Source organism: Hemitrygon akajei, chromosome 8 (assembly GCF_048418815.1).
Source record: "Hemitrygon akajei chromosome 8, sHemAka1.3, whole genome shotgun sequence".
NCBI lineage: Eukaryota > Metazoa > Chordata > Chondrichthyes > Myliobatiformes > Dasyatidae > Hemitrygon > Hemitrygon akajei.
In genome coordinates this window covers 69,416,996-69,442,600 of record NC_133131.1, presented here as the reverse complement: position 1 = coordinate 69,442,600, position 25,605 = coordinate 69,416,996, and the positions used below count along the sequence as shown (strand labels likewise).

The following is a 25,605-nucleotide window of genomic DNA, read 5'->3' as shown; positions in this document are numbered from 1 at the left end:
TCAATACAAACATTTGCAATGTATCAGCTTCACATCCTTTCAAGCAACAAAAAATAGTCACCATGATAAAAGAAAAGAGAGAGGCAACTAATGGACAAATGTAGAATTTTCTTCTTGAAGCACTTACATTTTGGTGTTGTTTTCATGTAAGTAAGTTGCCTAAATGGGAAATCTGCACAGGGAGGCATCAACTATAAGTCGATCATCACATAATTTGTTTTAGTGGATCCTAATTGAAGGATACCCAGGGCACTGGAAAACTCCCTTTCTGTTTTTCTTTAAAATAGTGTCATGGAACCCTTTTAATTTTACCCAAGAGCCTTGCTTAAATTCAAAACTTTGGACTTCAGGTAATTCAGTGCTCCCTCATTACCAAACTGAAGTAATAGATTTTGGACTCAAAGAATCTGAGAAGAAATAGGGTTTTTTCTTAATCCTTTCATAGTAAATAATGTGGATAAAGATGGAATCAGATCTGCAAATTATTAGCACAATTACAAATTGTTAGAACTGCTTTTGTCAGATTTCTCAGGATAATTACAAGAGAAAGCTTGGAAAAATAAACAGGTTGAAAAACAAGAAAATCTGGAACAAAAAGCCACGCAAAGCTTCTGATTAAGACCTGGCATCAGTTGTTCAGGGTCTGATGTAGACACCAAGTTAGGAAGGTAGCCTTGGTCAATATAAACTGCCCTTCTTCGTGAAGATCAGTGTAGTGTAGATGGTGTCTGCCATGGATCTGTGCTGTGTCAGTGTGCACAGCGAGAATATCTGTCGATTCGTGTAAGTGTCTACATTTTTCCATGCCTCAGTGTCTATTTAAATATCTGTGTGCATGCAAGAGTACACGTGACCCTTTGTGCTGGATCTAGAATTGGTTAAGTGATGCGTGATGCAGGTTAAATTCTCCATTCAAATAAGTTTGCCGGAAATGCATCCCCTGCTTCCGTAACATTGGTATGTGGTTCTGAAATTTATTCCAATGAAGACTAATTTTCACCATGTGACAGCTGCTGAGGAGGGATGAACAGCTTTGCTGTTGGATTTGGACACCAAATGTGTAGTTTCTTGCTTTGCTTTCTTCTTTCATATTTCGGATTTAAAAATGATAATATCACCAAGGTTGAACTTAGAAGGTTCAACCACATTCAATAGATGTTGATCAGAATGTGTAGTTAGCATGTTCACACAATTCATGCGTGCCTCTCCTTATCAGGACTTCTGAGTGCAGTCAGGATTGCCAAGCCTCACATCCCACAGGACACAGTCTTGTCAGTCTTGACACCAGATTCACCAGCTGAAACCATTGTGCCCAAGTGGTTCTACACTACGTGATCCACCAGCTAAGGATTTCACTGAGCAAGTAAACAGCACACTCAGGTTTACACGTTGGCCAAATGACATATGCAGTCACACTGATATTAGCTTAACTTGAGCTCCCATCTGTAAACCTGCCAGGTAAATCCCTCACATTGCTCACACTTACACATACAGCATGCTTCCATACAAGCCACATACGACGATAGATATACACAGACAGATGGACAAACACACACTTTAAACATAATGCCAGTTGAATGCCTGACCTTTCTGTTTAGCTTTTTTCTCCCTTGGCGATTTCTTTTTAGCACGATTTGTGGTCACCTCTAACACCTCTTCCTCCTCCTCGTTCTCGTCTTCCTCATCCTCAACCACAGACCCTTCGGCAATGAAGTTCCATTAAATGAAAGAAATAAATCGAGGCATCTTTTGCACAAATAAGCAGGGTTAGCAAGATCTGGGCAATGCCATTATTCACTGTGCAAGCAGCAGGTGGGAGACACGTTACTGTGGTGCGTGGGCAAAAGCTCAGTCCTTCAATACCCTACAGCAACGCACAATGGCCCCATGAAGGAGGTATGGTTGAATTCAGCAGCATGTTTATTCTCAGGTGTGACACCTTCTTTATCACTCAGCCTCAGTGACATCACTCCTCTATAATGAAGTTGCTGTTCCCCATCACTGGGAGAGCAGCTTTTGGTTTCTGCCTGAACATAAGCAACAGTATGTTCAGCTGATCGTAACAGGGAATCCTTCTTCCAGGAGATGCTTGCAAATGTACTTTGTGCAAAAATCTTAGGTACATATATATAGCTGGAGTGCCGAAGACTTTTGCACAGTACTGTAGTAATTTTACGTATTGCACTGTACTGCTGCTGAAAACAAATTTCATGACATATGTGAGTGATGATAAACCTGGTTCTGATATGGGTCTCCATTGTGGGCTGAGAGTGGGAAGGGGGCAGGAAGAAGGGAATAATGGTTGGGAAAAGGAGAAGGGAGAGGGGAGGGATTGGGAAGCACCAGAGAGACGTTCTGTAATGAACAATAAGCCAAATGTTTGGAATCAAATGACCTTGCCTGGTGTCTCAGAACTGTGTGTGTCTGCACTCTCTGCTCCACATGGACAAATACAGCACGATGCAAAAGCCTGGCTATATACATGCGTGCACGGTACTGCGTGAGTTACATTCTCCTTTGGGAAAGATATAACTTTCAAACCAACCTATGGCTTCACTTGTTTCATATCAGAGACACAGCTAGGAACCTAGCAGCTAGATGGGAACCTGGGAAGAATAGATTATAGAAAAAACTCAGAGGGAGAATTGGGCTATTTTGTGACCAAGTATGGTCTCAATGGGTCCAACAGCCTATTTCTATGTCATAAGGACGTATGGAAGAATGTATGAAATATGGACCTTTCCTCCCTGAAAGGGGAACTAATGTCTTGGTCAGTGACTCTAGCACTCAGGACGGATTGACCTTCAGTCAAGAGCCTGTGGGATGAGTTCTTGCCACCACATTTATGTGGGAAAATCACTAAAGAGAGATTACAACCTGAGCTGGTATGGGGAGAGTTCAGGAACAGTTATTACCCCTCAACCACCAGGCTCTTGAATCAAAGAGCATAACTTCACTCAACTTCACTTGCCCCATCATTGAAATGTTCCCACAACTGATGGACTCACTTTCAAGGACTCCATCTCATGTTCTCAATATTTATTGCTTATTCATTTATTATTATAATTTCTTTATTTTTGCATTTGCACAGTTTGTTGTCTTTTACACACTAATTGAACCCCTAAGTTGGAGCAGTCTTTCATTGATTCTATTATGAATTGATTGAGCATGCCTGTAAGAAAATGAATCTCAGGGTTGTACATGGTGATGAACTTTGAACTTTGAGATGCTTTTTGGATGTCAGGCTGCTGTGGCTTTCATAATAGTCTGAGATCCCAGTAGTATTTTTGTGATAAGAAATGAGTCAGGGTTTAGAAACAACATGATGCTAAGTTAAATTCATGATGATATTTCACTTGAATTTAACTCCTTTGTTTAGTTTAGTGTGAATCGGTTATTAGGTTGACCCATCCTATACTGGGCACAATAAAGCACTGCGCTGTGACTTCCAGTCCATCCAGTCTGCAAAAGCGGAAGGCAGGATGTGGGAGCTTCACACAAGTGTGATCGAGATAGTGAAAATATTCAAATGTGTGTAATTGACACTGGCGTTAACCTGATGTTGTTGGAAATGCATTGGGTACAGGTGCTAATGTGTGAGCTTTATTGAGGGGCAATTCAGCTAAGGTATATGTGAATATAATTCCCAAATTCCTCAGGATTCCTCCAGACATTTTGTCCCAACTCAAGAATAGAGCAGAGGTTTGGTTGTGTTGCTACCGAGAACTACTTGGTGGTTTTGCAGAGGGATAAACCTCCATCCATTCCTCAGAAGATAAATAATGGGCAGAAATTGAAGACAGACGTAGGGCTTCCCACGGTGATGAGTGAGTGGGGACGAAGAGCTCTTTATGAGGGGTAACAAGGGTACAACCAGGGCTGTTGAGGTATAACTTTGGAGTGTTTTCTGATTGGTTCCCTATCATGATTGAGATTTGTGCAATGGACCAGAATTGATTAGTGAGTGTAAGGTAAAATAACCTTACCTTGGGGCAGGTCATCATAATATGATCAAATTCACCCTGAAATTTGAGAAGGAGAAGCTAAGGTGAGATGTATCAGTATTACAGTGCAGTAAAGGGAATTACAGAGGCATGAGAGGAGTTGGCCAAAATTGATTGGAAAAGAACACTGGCAGGGATGATGGCAGAGCATCAATAGCTGGAATTTCTGGAACCAATTCGGAAAGCACAGGATATGCACATTCCAAAGAGGAAAATGTATTCTAAAGGTAAGATGATACAACCATGGCTACAAAGAGAAGTCAAAGTCAATAAAAAAGACAAAGAGAGGCCATATAATACAGCAAAAATTAGAAGGAAGTTTGAGGATTGGGAAGCTTTTAAAAACCAACAGAAGGCAACTAGAAAAGTCATTAGGAAGGTAAAGATGGAATATGAAAGTAAACTAGCCAATAATATTAAAAAGGGTACCAAAAGTTTCTTCAGTTGCATAAAGTGTAAAAGAGAGGCGAGAATGGATATCAGACCATTGGAAAATGATGCTGGAGAGGCAGTAATGGGAGACAACAACAACTGAATAAGTATTTTGCATCACTGTGGAAGACACTAGCGGTAAGCTGAAAGTTCCAAGTGTCGGGGGCAAGAAGTGTGTGAAGTTACCATTACTAGAGAGAAGATTCTTGAGAAACTGAAAGGTCTGAGGGTAGATAAATCACCTGGACCAGATGGTGCACACCCCAGGGTTCTGAAAGAGGTGGCTGAAGAGATTGTGGAGACATTAGTAATGCTCTTTAAAGAATGACTAGATGTTGGAATGGTTCTGGAAGACTGGAAAATTGCAAATTTCACTCCATTCTTCAAGAAGGGAGAGAGACAGAAAAAGGGAAACTATAGGCCAGTTAGTCTGACCTCAGAGGTTGGGACAATGTTGGAGTCGATTATTAAGGATGAGATCTCAGGCTACTTGGAGGCAAATGATAAAATAGGCCATAGTCAGCATGGTTTCCTCAAGGGAGAATCTTGCTTGACAAATCTGTTGGAATTCTTTGAAGAAGCTACAAGCAGGAGCTACAAGGGAGAATCGGTTCATGTTGTATACTTGGATTTCAGAAGGCCTTTGACTAGGTGCCGCACATGAAGCTGGTTAACAAGCTTCATGGTATTATAGGAAAGTTTCTAACATGGATAAAGCAGTGGCTGATTAGTAGGAGGCAACGAGTGGGAATAAAAGGGGCCTTTTCTGACTGGCTGGTGGTTCCACAGGGGTCTGTACTGGGACCGATTCTTTTTACATTATATATCAATGATTTGGGTGATGGAATTGATGGCTTTGTTGCAAAGTTTGCAGACGATTGGAAGATAGGTGGAGGGACAGGTAGTTTTGAGGAAGTAGAGAAGCTACAGAAGGATTAGGAGCATGGGCATAGCAGAAGGAATACACAGTCTGGAAGTGTATGGTCATGTACTCTGGTAGAAGAAATGAAATGGTTGATTATTTTCTAAATGGAGAGAAAATACAAAAACTTGAGGTGCAAAGGGATTTGGAGTCCTCTTGCAGGATTCCCTAAAGGTTAATTTGCAGGTTGGTGAGGAAGGCAAATGCAATGTTCACGTTCATTTCAAGAGGACTAGAATATAAAAGCAAGGATGTAATGCTGAAACTTTAGAAAGCACTGGTGAGGCCTCACTTGGAGTATTGTGAGCAGTTTTTGGGCCGCTTATCTTAGAACGGATGTGTTCAAATGGGAGAGGGTTCAAAGGAGGTTCATGGAAATGACTGCAGGATTGAATGGCTTGTCATTTCATGGCTTTGGGCCTGTATTCACTCGAATTCAAATTAATGAGGGATGACCTCAATGAAACCAATAGAATAGTGAAAAGCCTTGGTAGAGTGGATGTGGTGAGGATGTTTCCTATTTTGGGAGAGTCTAGGACGAGAAGACACAGCCTCGGAATAGAGGGATGTTGTTTTAGAACCGAGGTGAGGAGGAATTTCTTTAGCTAGAGAGCAGGCAGTTGTGAAGGCAAGTCTTTATGTATATTTAAGGTAGAGATTGACAGATTCTTGACTGGTTAGGGCAGGAAGGGATACGGGAGAAGGCCAGAGACTGGGGCTGAGAGGAAAATTGGAGCAGACACGGTGAAATGGCAATGTAGACTTGATGGGCCAAATGGCCGAATTCTGCTCCTATGTCTTATGGTGTGATGGTCCTATAATGTATCTGCTGTCTGCAGAATTTCCTTGATGCATTTCATGCTGGTATTTTAGTAAACAATGCATTGAAAATAAATGATTGAATTTAGGAAAATGCAAGGGCGTCCAAATCTGGTGCCAGAAGGCAAGCTTCACCTCCCAACAACATTGATAGACAACTTGCTATTCAAAGAATAAACCCCAAGATCAAACAATCACACTCAGGATTGGGCACTTTGCAACCTCTGCTTTCAAGAGGAGTGGTCGCAACATGACAATCAGGCCAATTGTGAAGCGTGAGGGCCAATAAACTCTTGGCCTTACCCTCCAATACTTCTACACTGGGCTCCTTGCTTCACAAGCACACCACTCGGCGGTGAGAGGCGGACAATCACAGATTATTATGGGCATTCTGGCAAAATACTAAGGGAGAGCTGGCCTTTTTGGGGGGCATCGCTGGGTGTGATGTTAAACTGGTCTCAGGAAAATGTATAAGATGCCATGGCACCTTTTTTTAAAGAAGAACAAGGCAGCTCTTCTCTCGGTATTTATCCCTTATCTGATGTCACCAGTACAGATTTGCTGGCTGTTACGATATTGCTACAAGTGGGAACAAATGCAGACTGAACTTCAATGTTTCAATGGCACTTCATTGACAATAAACTAAGAGGGTCTGAGTTCACGAGTTCACCTGTCTCATAGCTTTCTTTTGCTCTCTGGGGCACTGATATTGAGTTTTTGTTCCTATATGATTTTATATCAAAGAATATAGAGTGCAGGGCTCCAGAACTGGCCGAGAGCAACATACCTTGCTGCTGCTTTTTGTATGTTTTTCCAACAGTGAAATAGGATGCTGGGTTCTCCTTTTTCTTCCTGGGGTCCTTAATGAACTTGGCATAGGGATCTTTCTCAGGCTCAGGGTCCTTTGCTTCCGCCCTTGGTTCCTTCTTCCTTGGCTTCTTTTCTGCAACTTCTTTTTGTAGGTGGCGTGCACATGCATCAGGAAGTGGGGGAGCAAGCAAGGCCAAGGGTGAGAGGTTTGCAGAGCAACATAGAATGCACCACTCAGCAAGGTGCCACTAATCTCTAAGCGGGAGGACAACTGAGGGTCTGTTCCGCTGCCAGCGTGGCTGGCGATCAGAAGCACCCAGTGCACAGAAGCTGAAGGAAAATGGGTGCAGCTGCCTCAGTAGCCCGGATTCAGTCCTGAGCTCTGGTGCTGCCTGCGAGGGGCTTGTGTAAGGTGTGGGGTTTCCCCCTTTAACCCAAAGGCATTCCGATCAGCTGTAAATTGCTCCGAGTTTGCGGGTGAGTGCCGGAATCAGAGCGGGAGTTAGTAGCAATGTGGAGAACATGAAGGGGAAAATTAGACAGGAGGAGATTCTGCCATTGTTCCATGAAGTGGCATGGAGTCGGTGTGCCTAATGTCCTCCCTCTCTGTTTTAGAAAAGGCAACACTTGAAACAGTTTGATAAAGAATGCATTTTATGACAAAGGACAACGTAAGAGATACTCTAAAGAGGCTGTTTCATTAGGCATTACACACATAGCCTCAGTGAGCCCCACACACAGTACTTCCATTGAATGCTAACCTTCAACTAAAACCAAACCAAGTGCCGTTGAAGAGGTGATGTGCTCTCCTTTGTCAAATAGTTTGCTGATCGATCAAAGTACTAACTTACTTTAATGACAATCAAAAGAAAAAACCGCAAATCTGAAATAAAAACAGAGAAATCCTGAAATAGGCAGCAGGTCAGACAGCATCTGTGGGAAGAGAAAAATGTTAATAATTTGGGTCAAAGATCCTACAAAGAGAAAGAGTAACTGTTCCTCTTTCCACACAGATTCTGCCTGACCTGCTGAGAATTTCCAGTATTTTCTGTTTGTACTTTCCTTTAATGCAGTTTATGTATTTTCCCCAGGCTATTTTATCCTTGTTTCCTACTAATTTTTACTAAATTTCCCTTTCGATTCTGAATGACAGTAACAGTAGCGTACTTGCTAGTTCTTCCAGCACTCATTCACCAGTCGGGTTTAAACAGACTGTAATCTGCTTAAGTCCATTGTATTCTCAAACTTCAACCTTTTAAGGGATTTTAAGGTGTTTTTAGAATTTTTATTCCATGCTTTTGTTTCACTCACTGTAAAAGACGAGTGGAGCGAATGAAAATGACAACATTCACAGAGCACAATAATTTCTTCTCCTTAACTGTCTATCTGATGCTCCTCATTCACATGTGCACTGTCACACTATTTCAAACTCAAGAACTGGCCAAATGCCAGTCCATTGAGAGAGTTTTCCATTTGCTTATCCTGCCATGAAATGCCCTGACTTATAGATATCCAACTTTACACCAATTCTTACATATTTAAAGCCTTTTTCAAGAACAGATACGAATAATGAAGCGTTTCTTGATAATCATTACTAGTTAGAAACAAGACATATTCCACTATTATAATTCTGGGTCACTTAAGGGTAAATATTCATGAAATGAAAGAATCACTGTGTGTATGTAAAGTGATAAGATATTGGTTATACAGAAAAGGGACATTTCTGACTTAAGGGGAAATTGGCTTGTGGATAGTGTTCAAGAACAGAACGCTTGTATAACTGGGGACTGTCTGAATTTACCTATCTCCCTTTTGAATCTGCTTTTGCAACACTTCCGGGCTGTGCACACAAGAGATTCTCATGTGCTTTCTTCTTCAGCGTAAATCCAGCATTTGCTTTAGATTTAGCTGGACGTCTGTTTGATAGACATGCTTCTGATATTTCTATTCATGGAGCAGAAGTACTCTCTAGGTGGCCAGCTGTACAATGGGCTCATTACCTCTGCCTTTTCCCATCCAAGAGCACAGGAGACGAGCCCACATGAGGAAAGGCACCCTGTGTAACCCATTCTTTCCTGTTCCTATTTTTTGGAGGAGGTCAACACACAATCGTTTAAGAACCAATGGAAATGGTCATTTAAGATGCCTAGTCACATCCAATTGCCACAGCTCCACGATGTCAGCAACATTTTGTTGCCGGGGAGGTTGCCTGTTTTACCTGCAACAGTGAATTGAGGTAGCCTAAGAAAATATACGGAGTAACACAGGGAAAATTGGTAAGGAGGGCCTTTTCCCAGTCTGATGACACGGCTTCTGTGAATGCTTCTCAACCTCAGGAAAGCTCGTGGTGCCAGGGTCTTATAGTGAGTGTTCAGTTGTCAAAACTATTTCTAGTGATCAGTTTCATTCCTTCTTTCTTAAATAGTGTCTGTCTGTGGCTTTAAAGCAAACTCCTTTCTGCCTTGATGGGAGAGAAGAAAGGAAACGGGCGATTAACACCTCCCTCAGAGAACTCAAAAGAAGCAGTGCCAGGAGACACAATACAGATCTGCTAATGAATCCCCCTTACAAGCCATTGAGCAGTGACCAATGCATCTTACTCTGGTTCACAGGCTTCGCTTCGGCCAGTGGGGTCGGTTCATCAGTGTGTTTTGTCCGGATCTTCTTCGGCTTCTTGTCGTCGCCGTTGGAGTGAACCATCTGAGGCTGCTGGCGTTTCTTTTTCTGTTTCTGCTCCAGCCGTGCACGCTGTGTGGACAGGAGGCAACTTTCAACAGGCATAGATTCACATTACCGAGCACAAGGTACGTCCACAATCAGCCCAGGTATATTTAAGAATGCAACGGATAGTTTTATGGGTAATGGTGGCTAAAGGGATCAGACAGGAAAATAAAGTCCGGGACAGCATTGGATGGCAAGGCAGACTCAGTTGATTCCAGGGCCTATTCTTCCTCGTGCTCATTGACGAAACAATGTTGAGGTTCCAACGACCCTTACAAAGGTCAGACATGTGGGGCGTCATGGTAGTGTATCAGTTAGCGCAATGCTTTACAGTGCTAACGACCAACCTGGGTTCAATACTTGCTGCTGTCTCTAAGCAGTTTGGACCTACTCCCACGACCATGTGGGCTTCCTCTGGGTGCTCCAGTTCCCTCCCACAGTCCAAAGACGTACCAGTTGGTCTCGTGATTAGCCTAGGGTTAAATCGGGGGTTGCTGGGCAGCATGGCTCAGAAGGACAGAAGGGCCTGTTCTGTGCTGAATCTCAATAAATAAATGAATTACACTGAGCTGGGGGGGGGGGGGGTCACATGATAGAATAGCTGGATACTGAAGTAAATGGAGGAAAGAGTGAAAGAAGAATGGTGGGAAGAGCGGGGGGGGGGAGGGGGTGCCATCGACATTATTCACTGTTTACACAACTGGCAAAATAACATTCAGTATCAATACTTAGCGAAGGCACCAAGTTGATGTATTGACCAAATACCGAGTGAATGGGAAACTGATTTCAGTAAAGGCGAAGTGCATTGTAGTGGGAGGAATAAGGCCACACAATCCTTGGGAAAATGACTGAAGGAGAGAGCGATACAGAGAGTGCAGATCTATGATCATTTCAAGTAGCACTACAGGGTAAGAATGACGGAGAATGTATCAACAAGTCACCCTCGTACCTTCCAAAAACATAGAACTGCAAAACAAGTATAATGGAGAGTTCCACAGTACTGAGGTTAGACTATCACAGGACAGTGTCATCTCAGCCAATGATATCTGATTTTGGGATCCAAGTGGTGAATACAGAGGGATATGCTGGATGCATTCTCTCTGGTTTCCTTCACCCGTAATGAAAATGATTGGGTCGTATCAGATAAAGTTGCAATTCAGCTTGCTCTGTCACCATTTCAAAGCTCTCAGTTTTGCAAACCAATGTGATTACTGGACACTCACAACAACAGAGAGGAAAATGGATGTTCTGACTCTGAAGACAGAGGACAAGTGCAGAGCTTTGAACTAAGCATGAATGCCCAAAGCTAGTGGGTAAACAGATTTAAAGTGTAGCAACACACACACAATGCTGGAGGAACTCAGCAGGTCAAACAGCATCTGTGGAAAAATGAATAAAGAGTCTATGTTTCGGTCCAAGACCCTTCTTCAGGACTGGAAAGGAAGGGGGAGGGTGCTAGAATAAAAGGTGGAGAGAGGGGAAGGAGATTATCTAGAAGGTGAGAGGTGAAGCCAGGTGGGTGGGAAAGGTAAAGGGATGGAGAGGAAGGAATCTGATAGGAGAGGAGAGTGGACCATAGGAGAAGGGAAGGAGGAGGGGACCCAGGAGGAAGTGATATGTGAGAAGAGGTAAGAGGCCGGGGTGAGGAATCGAGGAAGGAGGGGGGGAGGTAGGAATTTTTTTAACTAGAAGGTGAGATTGATATTCATGCCATCGGGTTGGGGGCTACCCAGATGGAGCATAAGGTTTTGCTTCTCCACCCTGAGGGTGGCCTCTTGTTGGTGGATGGAGCAGAGGTGCTCGACAAAGCGGTTCCTCAGTTTGCCAGTGCAGAGGAGGCCACATTGGGAGCACCGGACACAGCAGATAACAGCAGTGGGTTCACAGGTGAGGTGTTGCCGGCCATTCTCGCGTTGCCAGTATCAGATGGTGGAGAGATACTCCGTGCTCTGTTGAATGGTCATTGGGATTCACAGAGCAAACAGGGACATTTATTTTCAGTCATGAAGCAGGTTTGACATATGGATTCACTGGACGATGTAATGCAACAAAGCTGCACCTCACTCGGCACAATGAATTGCTTCATTATGTAACATCTGTGGGCTCAGATCAGTTCCTGTTCAGTTCCGTATTCCAGATGCTTTTTAGAATTGAGAAATTCCACACTACATTTTCACTAAGTCCGTTGTTACAAGATTCTCCAGCCATGTGCTATTGTAGCATATCACCAGATTCAGACAATTTAATATTGCCCAGATGTCAGCTATAGCTATGATGTAGCACCTTCTAATTTAAAAGATGACTGAGTCCAAGCACAATGTTCAAGAAAGTAATCTGGGTTGATGTTCCAGCGTGGTGTTGGGGAAAATCCCTGGGATGAATCATGGCCCTGTTTATTCTATCAGGTAGTTGTAAAATACCTCAGAGTGCTGTGAAAAAGAGGGGCTCAGTTCTCAGCAGTAAATTACCAAAATGGTGTCTGATAATCATCACTGTAACATCTTGTGGGACTTGCTCTTCACAAGATGGCTGCAGTGTTTCTGACAACAGAGGGGCGATGACCCTTCAAAAGTAGATCACCGCGGGATGAGAGCCATCATCCAGTGCAAGAGCTGGCTTCATTGGTTAAACACAGCTCAAGCTGCTGTTCCCATGATCGTTAGTGAGCGTGGACAGTAAGGGCAATGCGAACAGGTGGGACAGAGTGCAGTAACAGGACATTTATTTATTGAGATCCAGCGTGGAATAGGCCTTTCCAGTCCTTTGAGCAGTACCGTTCTCTAATCCTCCGACTCAATCCCAGCCTAATCATGGGACAATTTGCAATGAACAATTACCCCACTACCCAGTACATCTTTGGACCATGGGAGGAAACCGGAGCACCCGGAGGAAACCCTCATGGTCACGGGGAGAACATACAAACTCCTTACAGGCAGCAGCGGGAAGCCAAATGAATCCACACACACAAAATGCTGGAGGAACTCAGCAGGTCAGGCAGCATCTGTGGAGAAGAACGATCAGTCAACGTTTTGGGGCCCAGAGCCTTCGTCAGGACTGGAAAGGAAGGGGGAGGGTGCCAGAATAAGAAGGTGGGGGGGGGAAGGAGGATACCAAGAAGATGAGAGGTGAAGCCAGGTGGGTGGGAAAGGTAAAGGGCTGGAGAGGAAGGGATCTGATAGGAGAGGAGGGAGGACAACAGGAGAAGGGGAAGAAGGAGGGGCATCAGAGGGAGATGATAGGCAGGTGAGGAGCAGCGGTAAGAGGTCAGTGTGGGGAGTGTAAGAGCAGGAAATGGGGAGGGATTTTTTTTTCCACTGCAAGGAGAAATCGATGTTCATGCCATTGGGCTGGAGACTACCCAGACAGAATATGAGGCGCTGCTTCTCCACCCTGAGAGTGCCCTCATCGTGGCAAAAGAGGAGGTCGTGGACTGACATGTTGGAATGGGAATATGGATAGAAGTTAAAATGATTGCCCCGGGAAATTCCGCTTTTGGCAGATGGATTGGAGGAGCTCGACAAAGCTGTCCCCTAATTTATGTCAGGTCTCACCAATGTAGAGTAGGCCGAATCGGTAGCACCAGAGAGAAATAGAGAGAAGGCTGCATTGGAAATGAAGCTATTGGCTCCCTGACACAGTGAATCAAGTACCTTGTCAGCCCCCCCCTCCAAGCCCGGCCATCCAGGGTTAAGGACACATTTTTCCCAATACCATCAGAGTCCTGAACCAGTCATCTCTTTCACAACCCCTTCCCACTCTACCTCCCTCAGTTACTCCGTTATTGGCCCTTTACTATTTCTTTTGTACTGCTTCAGATCTTTGTTCCATTCTGCCACTTTACATAAATCTTTGCATTTACAGTTGTCTCTATTATTACCATGTATGCTGCTAATTCTGAGAGCTTCACGTGGACAAGGAACACCATGGCACCCTGCTGCGTCTGACAATCAAATTAATCCTCCTGCATGGAAGTGTTACGGTCAGCACTTCTGGTAAGATGGGGGCGCATTCGAAGGCAGCAGCCCTTGGGAGCCAAACAAAGGTGCACTTTTCTTTTTAAAATGTGTTTTTTATGATCGTAAGACTACACTGGACTCCAAGAACAACGGGTACAACAGGCCTACCGCATCAGTGATCTGTTCGTTGTTCGGAGCCACCAGCTGGGGTGTTGAAGGAGCCAGAGGACTTGTCAGAGAAGAAGGAGCCAGTGCTTGGCTCGGAGAAAGAGAGGCCAAGTTGGAAAGGGTGAAGCCGGCGCTCGGGTTGGAGAAGATGAAAGCCTGCAGATGGGCCAGAGAAGGAGAATCCGGCACTGGGCCAGGAGAATGGAAAGCCGATGGGTGGAAGCTGATGTACCGTTCGGAGAAGGAGAAGCTGGCGTTCGGAGAAGGAGAAGAGGAATCTAGCGCTCAGCTCTGAGAAGGAGGAGCCGGCAGCCAGCTCAGAGAAGGGGAAGCTGGGAGGAAGTTTTGAGGATCTGACCTGGTTGCAGACCGTATTGCTGCCTGCTACTCGAAGACACCAAGATGCAAAAGCAGCGTGCAATGTAACTGTGAGTGATTATCTTGGACATTTCTCTTGGCGATTGCAAGACCCTGTTTGACATTGATAATGTGAGATGCCACAGGCCTGTTTCCCATCACAAACAAGAGAAAATCTGCAGATGCTGGAAATCTGAGCAACACACACAAAATGCTGGAGGAGCTAAGCAGGCCAGGCAGCAACTAGGGAAAGAGTACCGTCAACGTCTCAGCCTGAAATGTCGACTGTACTCTTTTCCTAGATGCTGTTTGGCCTGCAGAATTCCTTTAGCATTTTATGTGTGTTGGTTTGTTTCCCTGTTTGGTGGTGAGACAGTGATGAGGCAGCAGCATGTCCTTGGTTGTAGTGAAAACTAGGCCTCAAGCCACAGTCTTGCCTGCTGCTGCAGTCCAGATGAGATGATGCTGGAGGCAGTGTAGCGTGGAGTCTGTGCTCGGTTGGGAACTGGCCTCTGCTGTCAGTCCTGTCCTCCAGCGTTCAACCAGTGGAATGACAGGCTGAATTGCCACTCAATTTGCATGTCGCTCAGGGACCTTGACGACTATACGTGTGTTCTCTTGCGTAACAATGCCTGTTTTTTTTCCTCTCTAACTATTTTGAATGTATGTTATGCACCTTGGCCCCATGTATGGTCTGGTCTGAATGATAATTAAACTTGATTTGATTTGATTTGGTTTGATTTGATTTGAGCAATGAAGGGATCCTTTCATGAGGAAAAACATTATTACATTCATTCCCAATGTAGGAAATGACTCCATGATACAAGAAGGGGTTTCATTGGGAAGAACCTGGACAAATTTCTGAAGTTTTGCAAAAAAAGCCTGGAAAACCATTGTTCTTACACAGGGAACTTTGCATATGCTGTGTAACACTGAAAAAGCCAGCGACAAACTAGTACATTGAAACTCTGTATTCTTTCTTTCAACAGGTTATAGGTATGATATTTTGATTGGGAATCAAGGGCGAGTAAGCAAGTCACACTGAGACACTGATGAAACACACTCTAATGTGCAGGTGTGTAAAACTTTCGTTAGATGATATCTGGAGTATTGTCTGCAGTTCTGCTCCCCGCATTACGGGAAGGATATGGAGACTTTAGAGACAGTGCAGGAGAGGTTCACCAGGATGTTGGCTTAAATAGACAGCAGCTATAAGGAGAGGTTGGACAAACTTAGATCGTCTTTTCTGGAGCACTGGGGACCTGAGGGGTGACATGATTGGTATTGTTATGACCGCAGCCCCCTCCTTCATGAGAATCGCAAGATCGCTATTAATTCGGGTCTTGGACCCAGGAAATGAGAGAGAATCCTCAAGGTTTTGGAATGTGTCCTGGCCCCTCAGCAAGACAAAGCCACGGATAACGGCCATTGTCTCTTGGAGACACCTTTGTGGATTGGGGACTGGGCTACGTGCAAGCCCTCAGGGCAACGTGGGCTGGGTGACAGGGAGAGATTGCATCATCCACCAACCTGATTGACATCTGAGACCCCGTGAGTCCAGATAAAAGAGGGGCTGTAGAGACGGCCCCTCAGACACACCAGAAGAGACGCTAGCGATCCCGTAATAGCGGGCAGCCATTTGAAGGAAGCCACATGTGTTCAGTTCCCTTGCCTGGGAACCGGTGGCGGGTATCACAGAAACGATTTTCTTGAACTAACAACGGGGAACCAATTCCCCCAACCCAACGGATTGGCCTCATCAAAAGCCCCGGGCAAGTTTCTTTTTCTCACAAATCTCTCTCTCTCTCCAACAAGTGAAAACCCAGCGGTCCCCAAAAACCAGACGCCTGCAGGAACTGAGTGACTCTTATATTTCCAACGGACAATATATTATCCCCTAGACAAAAGATAGAGCTCTTTCTTAGTGATGATTATTACTATACCCGCGCTTTAGATTGAGTATTGGCGACGTATATTATCTGAATGTTTGTATTAACCTTATTTTTGTGCCCCTTTATAAATAAAAACTTTTAAAAATAGTACCATCAGACTTCAACGGACCTCTCTATCTTTGCTGGTAAGTGACCCAGTTACGGGGTACGTAACAGTATATAAAATCATGAGAGGTGTAGATAGAGTAATTATCATCTTCATTGTATGACGCAGGTATTCATGGTTCATAACTATGATTGTTCTTGGCAAATTTTCTACAGAAGTAGTTTGCCATTGCTTTCCTCTGGTCAGTGTCTTTACAAGACGGGTGACCTCAGCCATTATCAATACTCTTCAGAGATTGTCTGCCTGGCGTCAGTGGTCACATAACCAGGACTTGTGATCCCCAGCAGCTGCTCATACGACCATCTCCCACCTGATCCCGTGACTTCATCGGGGGCTAAGCAGGTGCTACACCTTGCCCAAGGGTGACTTGCAGGCTAGCGGAGGGAAGGAGCACCTTACACCTCCTTTGGTAGAGACGTACCTCCACCCTGCCAGGTAGACAGAGTAGGTAGTCTTTTTCCCAGGGTGAAATGTTCGACACAGAAGGGCACAGGTTGATTTTTCACACTGTGCATGGTAGGTGCCTAGAGCACATTGCCAAAAGAGGCACTAGAAGTAGATTAATGTTTAAGAGGCATTTAGATAGGCATTTTATAGGATTCAGACTGTGGGCTAGACTGAGCATCTGACCGCAAGACTCTAAGGCCACCTTCTAAACCGACTTGTGCCCTGAAGAGTGAGTTGATATCAAAGTTTAATCTGCAATAAATGCAAGACAGATTACTTACACACCTGTGCAGTAATAAAACGAGAGTAAGGAAATAATAGAGAAGAGTTAGCTAGATCAAGCTAGAGGAATAATGAAGGAAAAAAATTAACTGATGAGAAGAAAGGAAGGAAAATTAATAGATTGTGCCTTGGGTATCTGACATGTTAGGAAACCAGTACGATCTTGAGGAAAATTACCACTACTATGCTGCTTTTTTGTGCTATTTGTTCACTCTCCTTTGGACCTCATATGCTGTACAGTACAAATAAAGAGCTTTCGTTTTCAGCGGAGACCTGGCTTGGTGTTAACTGATGTGAACGTTCAAAGCTCTTTGACATCTCGTCCTGCCATCTTGGGTGTCGTGTTGTGTCACGTACATGGTTGCACAAGCAGGAACACTCAAAATTTGCACACACTGATCCTTCCACTTGCACACTTATGTGCTCACGTCAGAAATGAGTGAAGGAAGACCTGGTCTGGGGATTGCCATCACTTGGATATGGAACATGCCTTCTCAATGAAGAAGATTTTAAGATAGACAATAGTGTGAGGCCTCCCTCAGTCAGGGTCGACCGTAGATGTCACGTCCTAGCTGTCTAGATACGCAAGCCTGGGCAGTACAATATGGAGAGCAAACTGTTGCCCAGGTAACACACACAAAATGCTGGAAGAACTCAGCAGGTCAGGCAGATCTGTGGACAAAATGCAGTCGACATTTTGGGCTGAAACCCTTCGGTAGGAAGGGCTGCCCATGTAGCGAGCTCCCCCTCTCTACACACCTGACAAACCCAAAGGAACCAGAGACCGATACAGTTTGGCACCATCAGCATTGCAGGAGTTGCATTGAACTCAATGTAGGACTGCCTTAGAGACTCCAGCTCCGGATTTTTCCCTTGGGGTTTACTCTCGAAACCGTCCCCTTGAGTGGGAACAGCCGCAAGGCAGCAGATGTTTGACAATCAGAGTTTTCCTTCTTCTAGAGAAGTTGCCACCACAGCTGACGAGCCCCATCTGTCCGAAGCAACTGGTTTTAAGGCACCAGTAATCTGCCTTTGCCCCTTTTCCTGTGACTAGAACGGTTCCACCCGGCTTAGCAGCAAAGCCACACTTGAGCAGGAACAGGAGCTGGCCTTGGTTTTCAGAGGCTATTTGAGGTGGATGCCACTGGGGGCATTTAATAGGTAGCGAGAGCTTGTCCCCATTACCACCCCCAGCTAGGATAAGCTTAGGGAACCATATACAATACCTAGGGGCTTTGTAAGGATCCTGGAACAGGCAAGACAACTACCAACAACGTACATCTGTAGTGCTGGATGACAATTGGTCAAGCTCAAGCTGAAAACAAAAAAACTTCAAAGAACCTTAAGAAGTAGAAAGAAACGTTTGCTACTGGGAAAACTGGGTGCCAGTCCCTTAATAACCGTGCCACCGACAAATGGAACTGAGAACAGCAGTGTGATTGGATCAGTGTGTTACTGTCACATGACCTGACCTACAGTGAAAAGCTTTCACTGTGCGTGTCATCCAAGCAGATCATAACTACATCGAAGTAGCTAAGAGAAGACAGAATGCAGACAGTGCTGTCGTTACAGAGAAAGCACGGTGCAGGAAGACAAAGGCTCACCATGAGGTAGATTGGGAGAAGAAGAGTGCTGGACACTGCTGGTGTATGCTCTATGTCCAACAAGAAGCAGCTGTGAGATGAACTTGCAGGAAACTGATGGAGGGCAAAGCTTCCTTCTGGAGTGTTACCAGTAAGTGGTGCTTGTTTGGTGTTGTCATACATACAGAGTCGCAATCCCAGAGCTGTCGTGACAAAGCTGAGCTTGAAAGACTGATGAAGCCAGGAGATATATCTGGATATGTGCAGGGAATCCAAGAAAGCTGAACAGTGATTTGGATGAACATGATCTGAATAGGTCACTGAAGAGGAACACAAAATCTCTGAAGGAACTTAGCAGATCAGGCAGCACCTATAGAGAGAACAGGACAGTCAAGATCTTGGGTCAAGACCCTTCATCTAAGAGTCTGGTTGTCAATTTCTACCTAGTTCCTCCAGTACTTTGTGTGTTGCTTCAAGTTCCAGCATCTACAGTCCCTTGAGTCTCTAGTGGAGAGGAACCATTGTCCGTGGAAGACTGTACCACACTACATCTGAGCATGCAAAAGCAGCCTCAACTAAGGGTGGACGCTGGGATGCAGAGCTTCCATCCAATGACTTCCGTGCACCTTTTGGGAAATGCTGGAGACGGGGCCTGCCTTTTGATGACAGCACACGCCTGCAGAATTTAAACAAACGTAGGCAAAGGCAGGGAGGTATTAAACTAGAACGCTGAGAGTCTTTGTGGACCATATCCAGAGAGCAGCGGCTGAGACACAGGAGGAGATAAGTATGTTGTGGGAGCACAGTGGTAATTCAAAGTGAATTTATTATCAAAGTAATGTATGTCATCATATACAACCCTGAGATTCATTTTCTTGCGGGCATACTCAATAAATCTATAGAATAATAACCGTACCAGAGTCAATGAAAGACTGCCCGACTTGGATGTTCAGCCAGTGTGCAAAAGACAACAACCTGTGCAAATACAAAAGAAAAAGAAGCTCAATAAAAATTGAGAACATGAGATGAAGTCAGTGAACGTGAGTCCATAGGCTGTGGGAACATCTCCATGGTGGGGTAAGTGAAATTAACCATCAATCATCAACGATGACGGTAGATTCAACCATCAACAGTACACACCCATGATAGAGTGAAAAGACAAAGAATGCAGTAAGGACAGCCAAAAGATTTCAGAGAAAAACAAATTACCATGTTCCTTTCCAGCCCAGCCCAAACTCAATTCTGACAAAGTGCCCCAGACTCAAAATATAAACTCTTTCTCCTTCCTTGGTTGCAGTCTGATGGGCTGAGTGCTTTTAACATTTTATGTTTTTTTTAAAGTTCTGGCATTTGCAACCTTTTGATTTTCTCCCCCCAGACATCAGAAGCACAGAACCAGAATAACATTGCATCAGCTGCTAAGTTGCCAAAGCGCAGCAACGTGATTGAGCTGTGTGGTTATATATACAGTTTAGTACATACATTTGCTGGCTGTTCTCTTCCAAGCCAGCAGGGGCCTTATCTTGACAAACATCATCTTGATTGATCTTTCTGTTTGCAGACCTATGCCCTCAAAGAACAGAAATTAACTTCCCAAGCCTGCACATTCTTCTAGCAAGTTATGATGCAATGTGACCCGAAAGTTCCATCCTGAAGGAAACAGACAGAGGGAGGGAGGAGAGAAATGGCAAACGTCCTGCCAGGACAACTGAGGAGATGTCAGTGCTTAAAGCAGGGACTCTCGGTAGGACCCAGCCACGTCAACTAGTGAATAAGACAAAATCAAGCACAGGTGGGAAGACTGAGGAAGGTGGCACCCCAGGAATGGGTGCCACCTGAGGAAGTTTTAGATTGTACTACAGATCGTACACAGCATCTCAACCAAACCACAAGGAACCTCAACCCAGGAGGGAAGGTGTCTACGTTTGACTGGTCTCTCTCTCTCTCCCCTCTCTCTCTCTCTCTCTCTCTCTCTCTCTCTCTCTCTCTCTCTCTCTCTCTCTCTCTCTCTCTCTCTCTCTCTCTCTCTCTCTCTCTCTCTCTCTCTCTCTCTCTCTCTCCACCTCTCTCTCTCTCCCTCTCTCTCTCTCTCACTCAACGCTGCTAGTGCCTTGGGCTTTGGGCAAGGTTTATTCGATGCGGTTTGTGGATCGGACTCTGCAGTTCATGTTATGGATGTGTTTCTGGTTTCTGATTACTTCTATATTGCTTGTGTGTGACTTTGATCGGGGCGGACTGACTCTGTGGCCTGCAGTCAACCACCAACACAGCTTTAAATTGAACTGAACTGAACTAAAGTGAGACCGTGGTTTGACACTTTATACTCTGTGTTCCCCGCTCAGATTTTTTGCTGTTTGTGCAGTTTGTTCTTTTTCTTCCTTGCTTTGGGTGTTTGATGCTTTCCTTGAACGGATTCCACTGTGTTTCTTTGTTTTGTGGCTGTTTGTAGAAAGACAAATCTCAGGGTTGTAATACTGCATACATATTTCGATAATATATTCACTTTGAATCGTCGATCCCCCGATTTTAACATCATGAGGACTTTATAACGGAGTAAGGTGTAAACATAGAACATAAACCAGTACAGGCCAATCAGCCCGTGATGTTGTGCTGACCTTTTAACCTACTCCAAGATCAATCTAACCCTTCCCTCCCTCCATTTTTCTTTCATTCATGCACCTATCTAAGCATCTCTTAAATGTCCCTAAGGTATTTGCCTCTACCAAGACTTTTGGCAGCATTTCCCACGCAGCTACCATTTTCTGTTGTTACATACTCTGTGGGTATCTTGTGACTGTCTTATGACCACGATGTAATTGAGTATCTGGTGAGCATGATGTACTGGTCTTGTGATGGTGGGGTGATGTAATTTCCCACCAGTGAGAGGTCATGTGATGGCCTCCTTCAACAGGTATAAAAGGGGAAAGCCTTGCTGTGACACTGGTCAGTTCGTGGTTTAATTCGTCAGTGACTCCATTATGCTGCGTGTTTGTCTCATGATGCAGTTTTGTTTTAAAGTGAAGTTTTACTTTCTGCCTTGAGTCTCAAAGGTTATAGCCAGCAGTTTTTAAAACCTCTGCCAGTTTAGTCCAGTCGGAGAGTGAAGAATTTATTGAAGTATGGAAAACCGAAGGATCAAGTAAAGTTGGTGTCGTCAGCGGTAATACAGGGTTGACCTTATTGAATCCTCATTCAGAGGGTAGTGGCCTGCATCCGATATAGCTCCTGCATTGTGAAAGCAGAAAGAGCTGGACCAAGGAAAGGTCAGTGCCTTTAAGCAGTTTTATTTCCTTCGTCGTAAATCCTTCGGGCAAGGCATATTTTGGCTGGGATCAGCAGTAACATCACGTCATTGAGGAATTTGTTACTTCAGGAAAGTCTCTCCTAATTGGCTGTATAAATCATTTGGACTTTTGCATTTACCACCTTAAGAACTGTGTTCGCATTTATTGCTTTAAGAACTGTTCGAGTTGCTGTATAGCAGTTAGCTTCTGGTTAAGTTAGTCATTTGGTTACTTTTCATTTTTATTGAGCAGTGTTTAATAAATGTTTTATTTGTTTATAAAACCAGTCTCAATTCTTTATTCATTGTTGCCCTATCGTAACATTGTCTAAAAAAAAAATCTACCTTTATACTTCCCTCCAATCGCTTAAAAATGATGACTCCTTGTATTAGCCATTTCTACCCTGGGAAAAGGCACTGGCCATCCATTCAGTCTATGGCCCTTATCATCTTGTACACCTCTATCTAGTCACTTCTCATCCTCCTTCACTCCAAAGAGAAAAATCCCATCTCATACAACCTATCCTGATAAGATGTTGTCTAATCCAGCTGGCATCCTGGTATATCTACTCTGCACCCCCTCTAAAGCTTCCACATCCTTCCTGTGTTGTTGCAACCAGAACTGAACGCAATACTCCAAGTGTGGTCTAACCGGAGTTTTACAGAGCTGCAACGTTACCTCACTGCTCGGGAAATGAATCCCCCAATTAAAGGAGGCAATCACACCACACACTCACTCAGCCACCCTCTCAACTTGCATGGCAACTTTGAGGGACCTAAGGACGTGGATCCCAAGATCTTTCTGTTTCTCCACACTGCTACGAATCCTGCCATTAACCTGTACTCTGCCTTCAAGTTCCACCTTTCAAAGTGAATCACTTCACACTTCTCCAGACTGAAGTCTGTAACTGACACTTCTCAGCCCAGCTCTGATTCTATCAATGTCCTGCTGTGGCCTACGACAACCCTCTACCCGAAACACCACAAACTTCCATGTCACTTGCGACAGATCTGGATTTGTTTCGAACGGGAAACATTTAAAAATTTTACAATGAAGTCTCAGCAACTTAAATCACATAGGCGCTAATGCATGTAAGCTTATTTAGCATAATTGGGACACCAGTGAATGGTGTCTTGGTTGAGTTAGTAAGAATGCCTGTAAGTCAATCGGACAGCGATCAGGAAGGTAGCGCCACCATGTGCCATCCCTTGGTAGTACAATGATCCTAAGCTTCAACCATTTTGAGGTCACAGGTCAGAGACCATTGCTATGATACAAGGAAGTTTTGTAAGGCAGATCAAGGCTCTGAGAATGTGAGGAGAAGCAGAGGTGAGTGGCGTAATGCTACAGGTTTACTGAAGAAATTATGTAAATGTTAGTAGCAGATAGAACATGGAAGGTAGAATGTATAATGTAGAGCTCAGAACAGTACAGCACAGGAGCAGGCCACTCGGTCTACGATGCTGTGCGGATGTAATTGATGCCACGTAATCCCATCTGCCTGCATATGCTCCATATTCCTCCATCTACACATCCATGAGCCTATTTTAAATGCCCCTGTTGTATCTGCTTGCACCACCACCCGTCAGCACATTCCAGAACACCCCCACTTTCCCGCGTGTCTCCTTTGAACCTTCCCCTCAGGTATTAGACACTTTGATTTTGACCCTGGGGGGAAGATACCGGCTGTCTGCTATACCTGTTTCAAATACTTCTATCAGGTATCTGTCTCCTCAGCTCTGATGCCCCAGAGGAAACAGAGTCCAGCTCCACTCACACATGCCCTCTAATCCAGGCAGCATCCTGGCAAAACACTTCTGACTCCACAACCTTCCTATAATGGGATGGCCAGGAAAGCCAGCAATATTCTGAAATCAGCCTCAATCGTGTTTTATAAAGCTGCCACACAACTCCTTGAGGATTGAACCAAATGCTGTGGCTAATCAGGCAAGCCTAATATATGTCTTCTTTATCACTTTATCAACTTGTGTGGCCACTTCCTGGGGCTGTGGACTTGAAACCCAAGATCCCTCAGTACCTCAGAGTGATGCCATTAACTACTGCTATTAACCCAGTAACATTAGCGTTAACCCAGTGACTCTTAAATATAGAAGAGAGAGAGGTGGGGGAGGGGAAAGAGGGGGTGGGGAAGAGAGGTGGGGGAGGGGAAAGAGGGGGTGGGGAAGACAAGGGTGAATAGAGGGTGTGGGGAAGAGAGGGGTGAATAGAGGGTGTGGGGAAGAGAGGGGGGAAAGAGGGGGGTGGGAAAGAGAGGGGGGAAAGAGGGGGAGAGAGAGGGGGGAGATGGGGAAAGAGAGGGAAGGGGGAAGAGAGGGGATGGGGAAGAGAGCCAGGAGGGAAGAGGTGTGGGGGAAGGGGGAAAGGGGGAAGAGAGCGAGTGGGGGAGAGAGGGGTAAGAGAGGAAGAGAAAGGGAAGAGGTGGGGAAGGGGGAAGGGGAAGAGAGGGGGAAGAGAGGGGGAAGAGACAAAATGAGAGAGTGGGAGAGGGGAAATGAGAGAGAGAATGACAGAGGCAGAGAGAAGAGAGAACACAAGTTAATTCTGAATCCAAACTTCAAGTCACCATGGTCCCATGCATCTTAATTGTCTTGATGGGCTTACCATCAGGGGCCTAGACATATTCCTTACTAAAACCCACATAGACAACGTCCACAGCTCTATCTTCATTGGTAACCTCCTCTAAAACTCAATCTCTTCACTATGGCAAGTTAGGAAGATATGCTGATGCAAGGAGAAAGTCAAAAAATGATATAATGTTTCTGGGTCTTAAAATTTGGCATTTGAATATTTAAGCAAAATTTAGATTTTAGTCATCTCCAGGAGCAAAGGTTTTCAGATTTACCACTGTGAAAATGCAGCCTGAAATCAAGCTCTCTTCCAAGCAGTCTTTGCTCACCATGCCCCAATCCTCTATGCCTATTGGGATTCTGCTCCCCCGTCTCTGAACGACACTCTGTCCTTCTCCAACATTATCCGAGAATGAAGCTCGGCTTCAGCATGTGCCACCGTGTTGCTTAGTTCTACATTGCCGACTCCTCTAATTACATGCAGCACAGAATGAGGGGATATTTCCTCAAACGAAACAGGGGAAGCCATTGACTTCAGACCCTGCCACAACCAGCCATTGATTCCATCCCCCACCCTTCCCCCTTCTCTCTTAAACAAACTGTAAGCGACTGTGAATCATTTATTTATCGAGGTACAGTGTGGAACAGGCCGTTCCAGCCCTTCAAGCTACACTGCCCAGCTACACCCAACTTAACCCTAGCCTAATCATGGGGCAATTTGCATCGATCAACTAACCTACCAACCAGTACCAACTAACCTACCAACCAGTCTTTGGACTGTGGGAGGAAACCGGTGCACTTGGAGGAAATCCATGCAGTCACGAGGAGACCGTACAGACTCCTTCCAGGCCGCAGCAGGAACTAAACCAGGGTACCTGGCATTGTAAAGCGCTGTGTTCACCACTACGCTACCTTGCCGTGTTGTATTGACCTTGAGAAGAACTTCCAACTGAGCATCTATGGCATTGTAAAGATCACCTGTGTTCATCCACAGTTCTCCATCTGAATATGGCCCTGTCTGTATGGTAGCATAGTGGCTGGTTTTAAGCTCTTACAGCTCGGGGCGCCGGAGTTCAGAGTTCAATGCCGGCATACTCTATAAGGAGTCTGTACATCCTCCCCACGGAACGTGTGGGTTTACTCTGGGTGTTCAGATTTCCTCCCACAGTCCAAT

At 44.8% G+C, this 25,605-nt stretch overlaps 1 protein-coding gene across 5 annotated transcripts in view; it reads right to left on the bottom strand.

Annotated features, from left to right (window-relative positions):
* LOC140731962 (tubby-related protein 3-like) overlaps window positions 1-25,605 on the bottom strand; it is a 94,712-nt gene that overhangs the window by 36,866 nt on the left and 32,241 nt on the right. For 3 of the 5 annotated variants that reach the window (XM_073053971.1, XM_073053973.1, XM_073053972.1), the window contains 3 exons: window positions 9,588-9,735; window positions 6,965-7,129; window positions 1,587-1,700 (listed from right to left, as the gene is read on the bottom strand). In XM_073053971.1, the coding sequence (XP_072910072.1) occupies window positions 1,587-1,700; window positions 6,965-7,129; window positions 9,588-9,735 (427 nt within the window). Of the gene's footprint in view, window positions 1-1,586; window positions 1,701-6,964; window positions 7,130-9,587; window positions 9,736-19,475; window positions 19,535-25,605 lie in introns of all 5 variants that reach the window. The other 2 variants (XM_073053974.1, XM_073053976.1) reach the window with 2 other exon arrangements.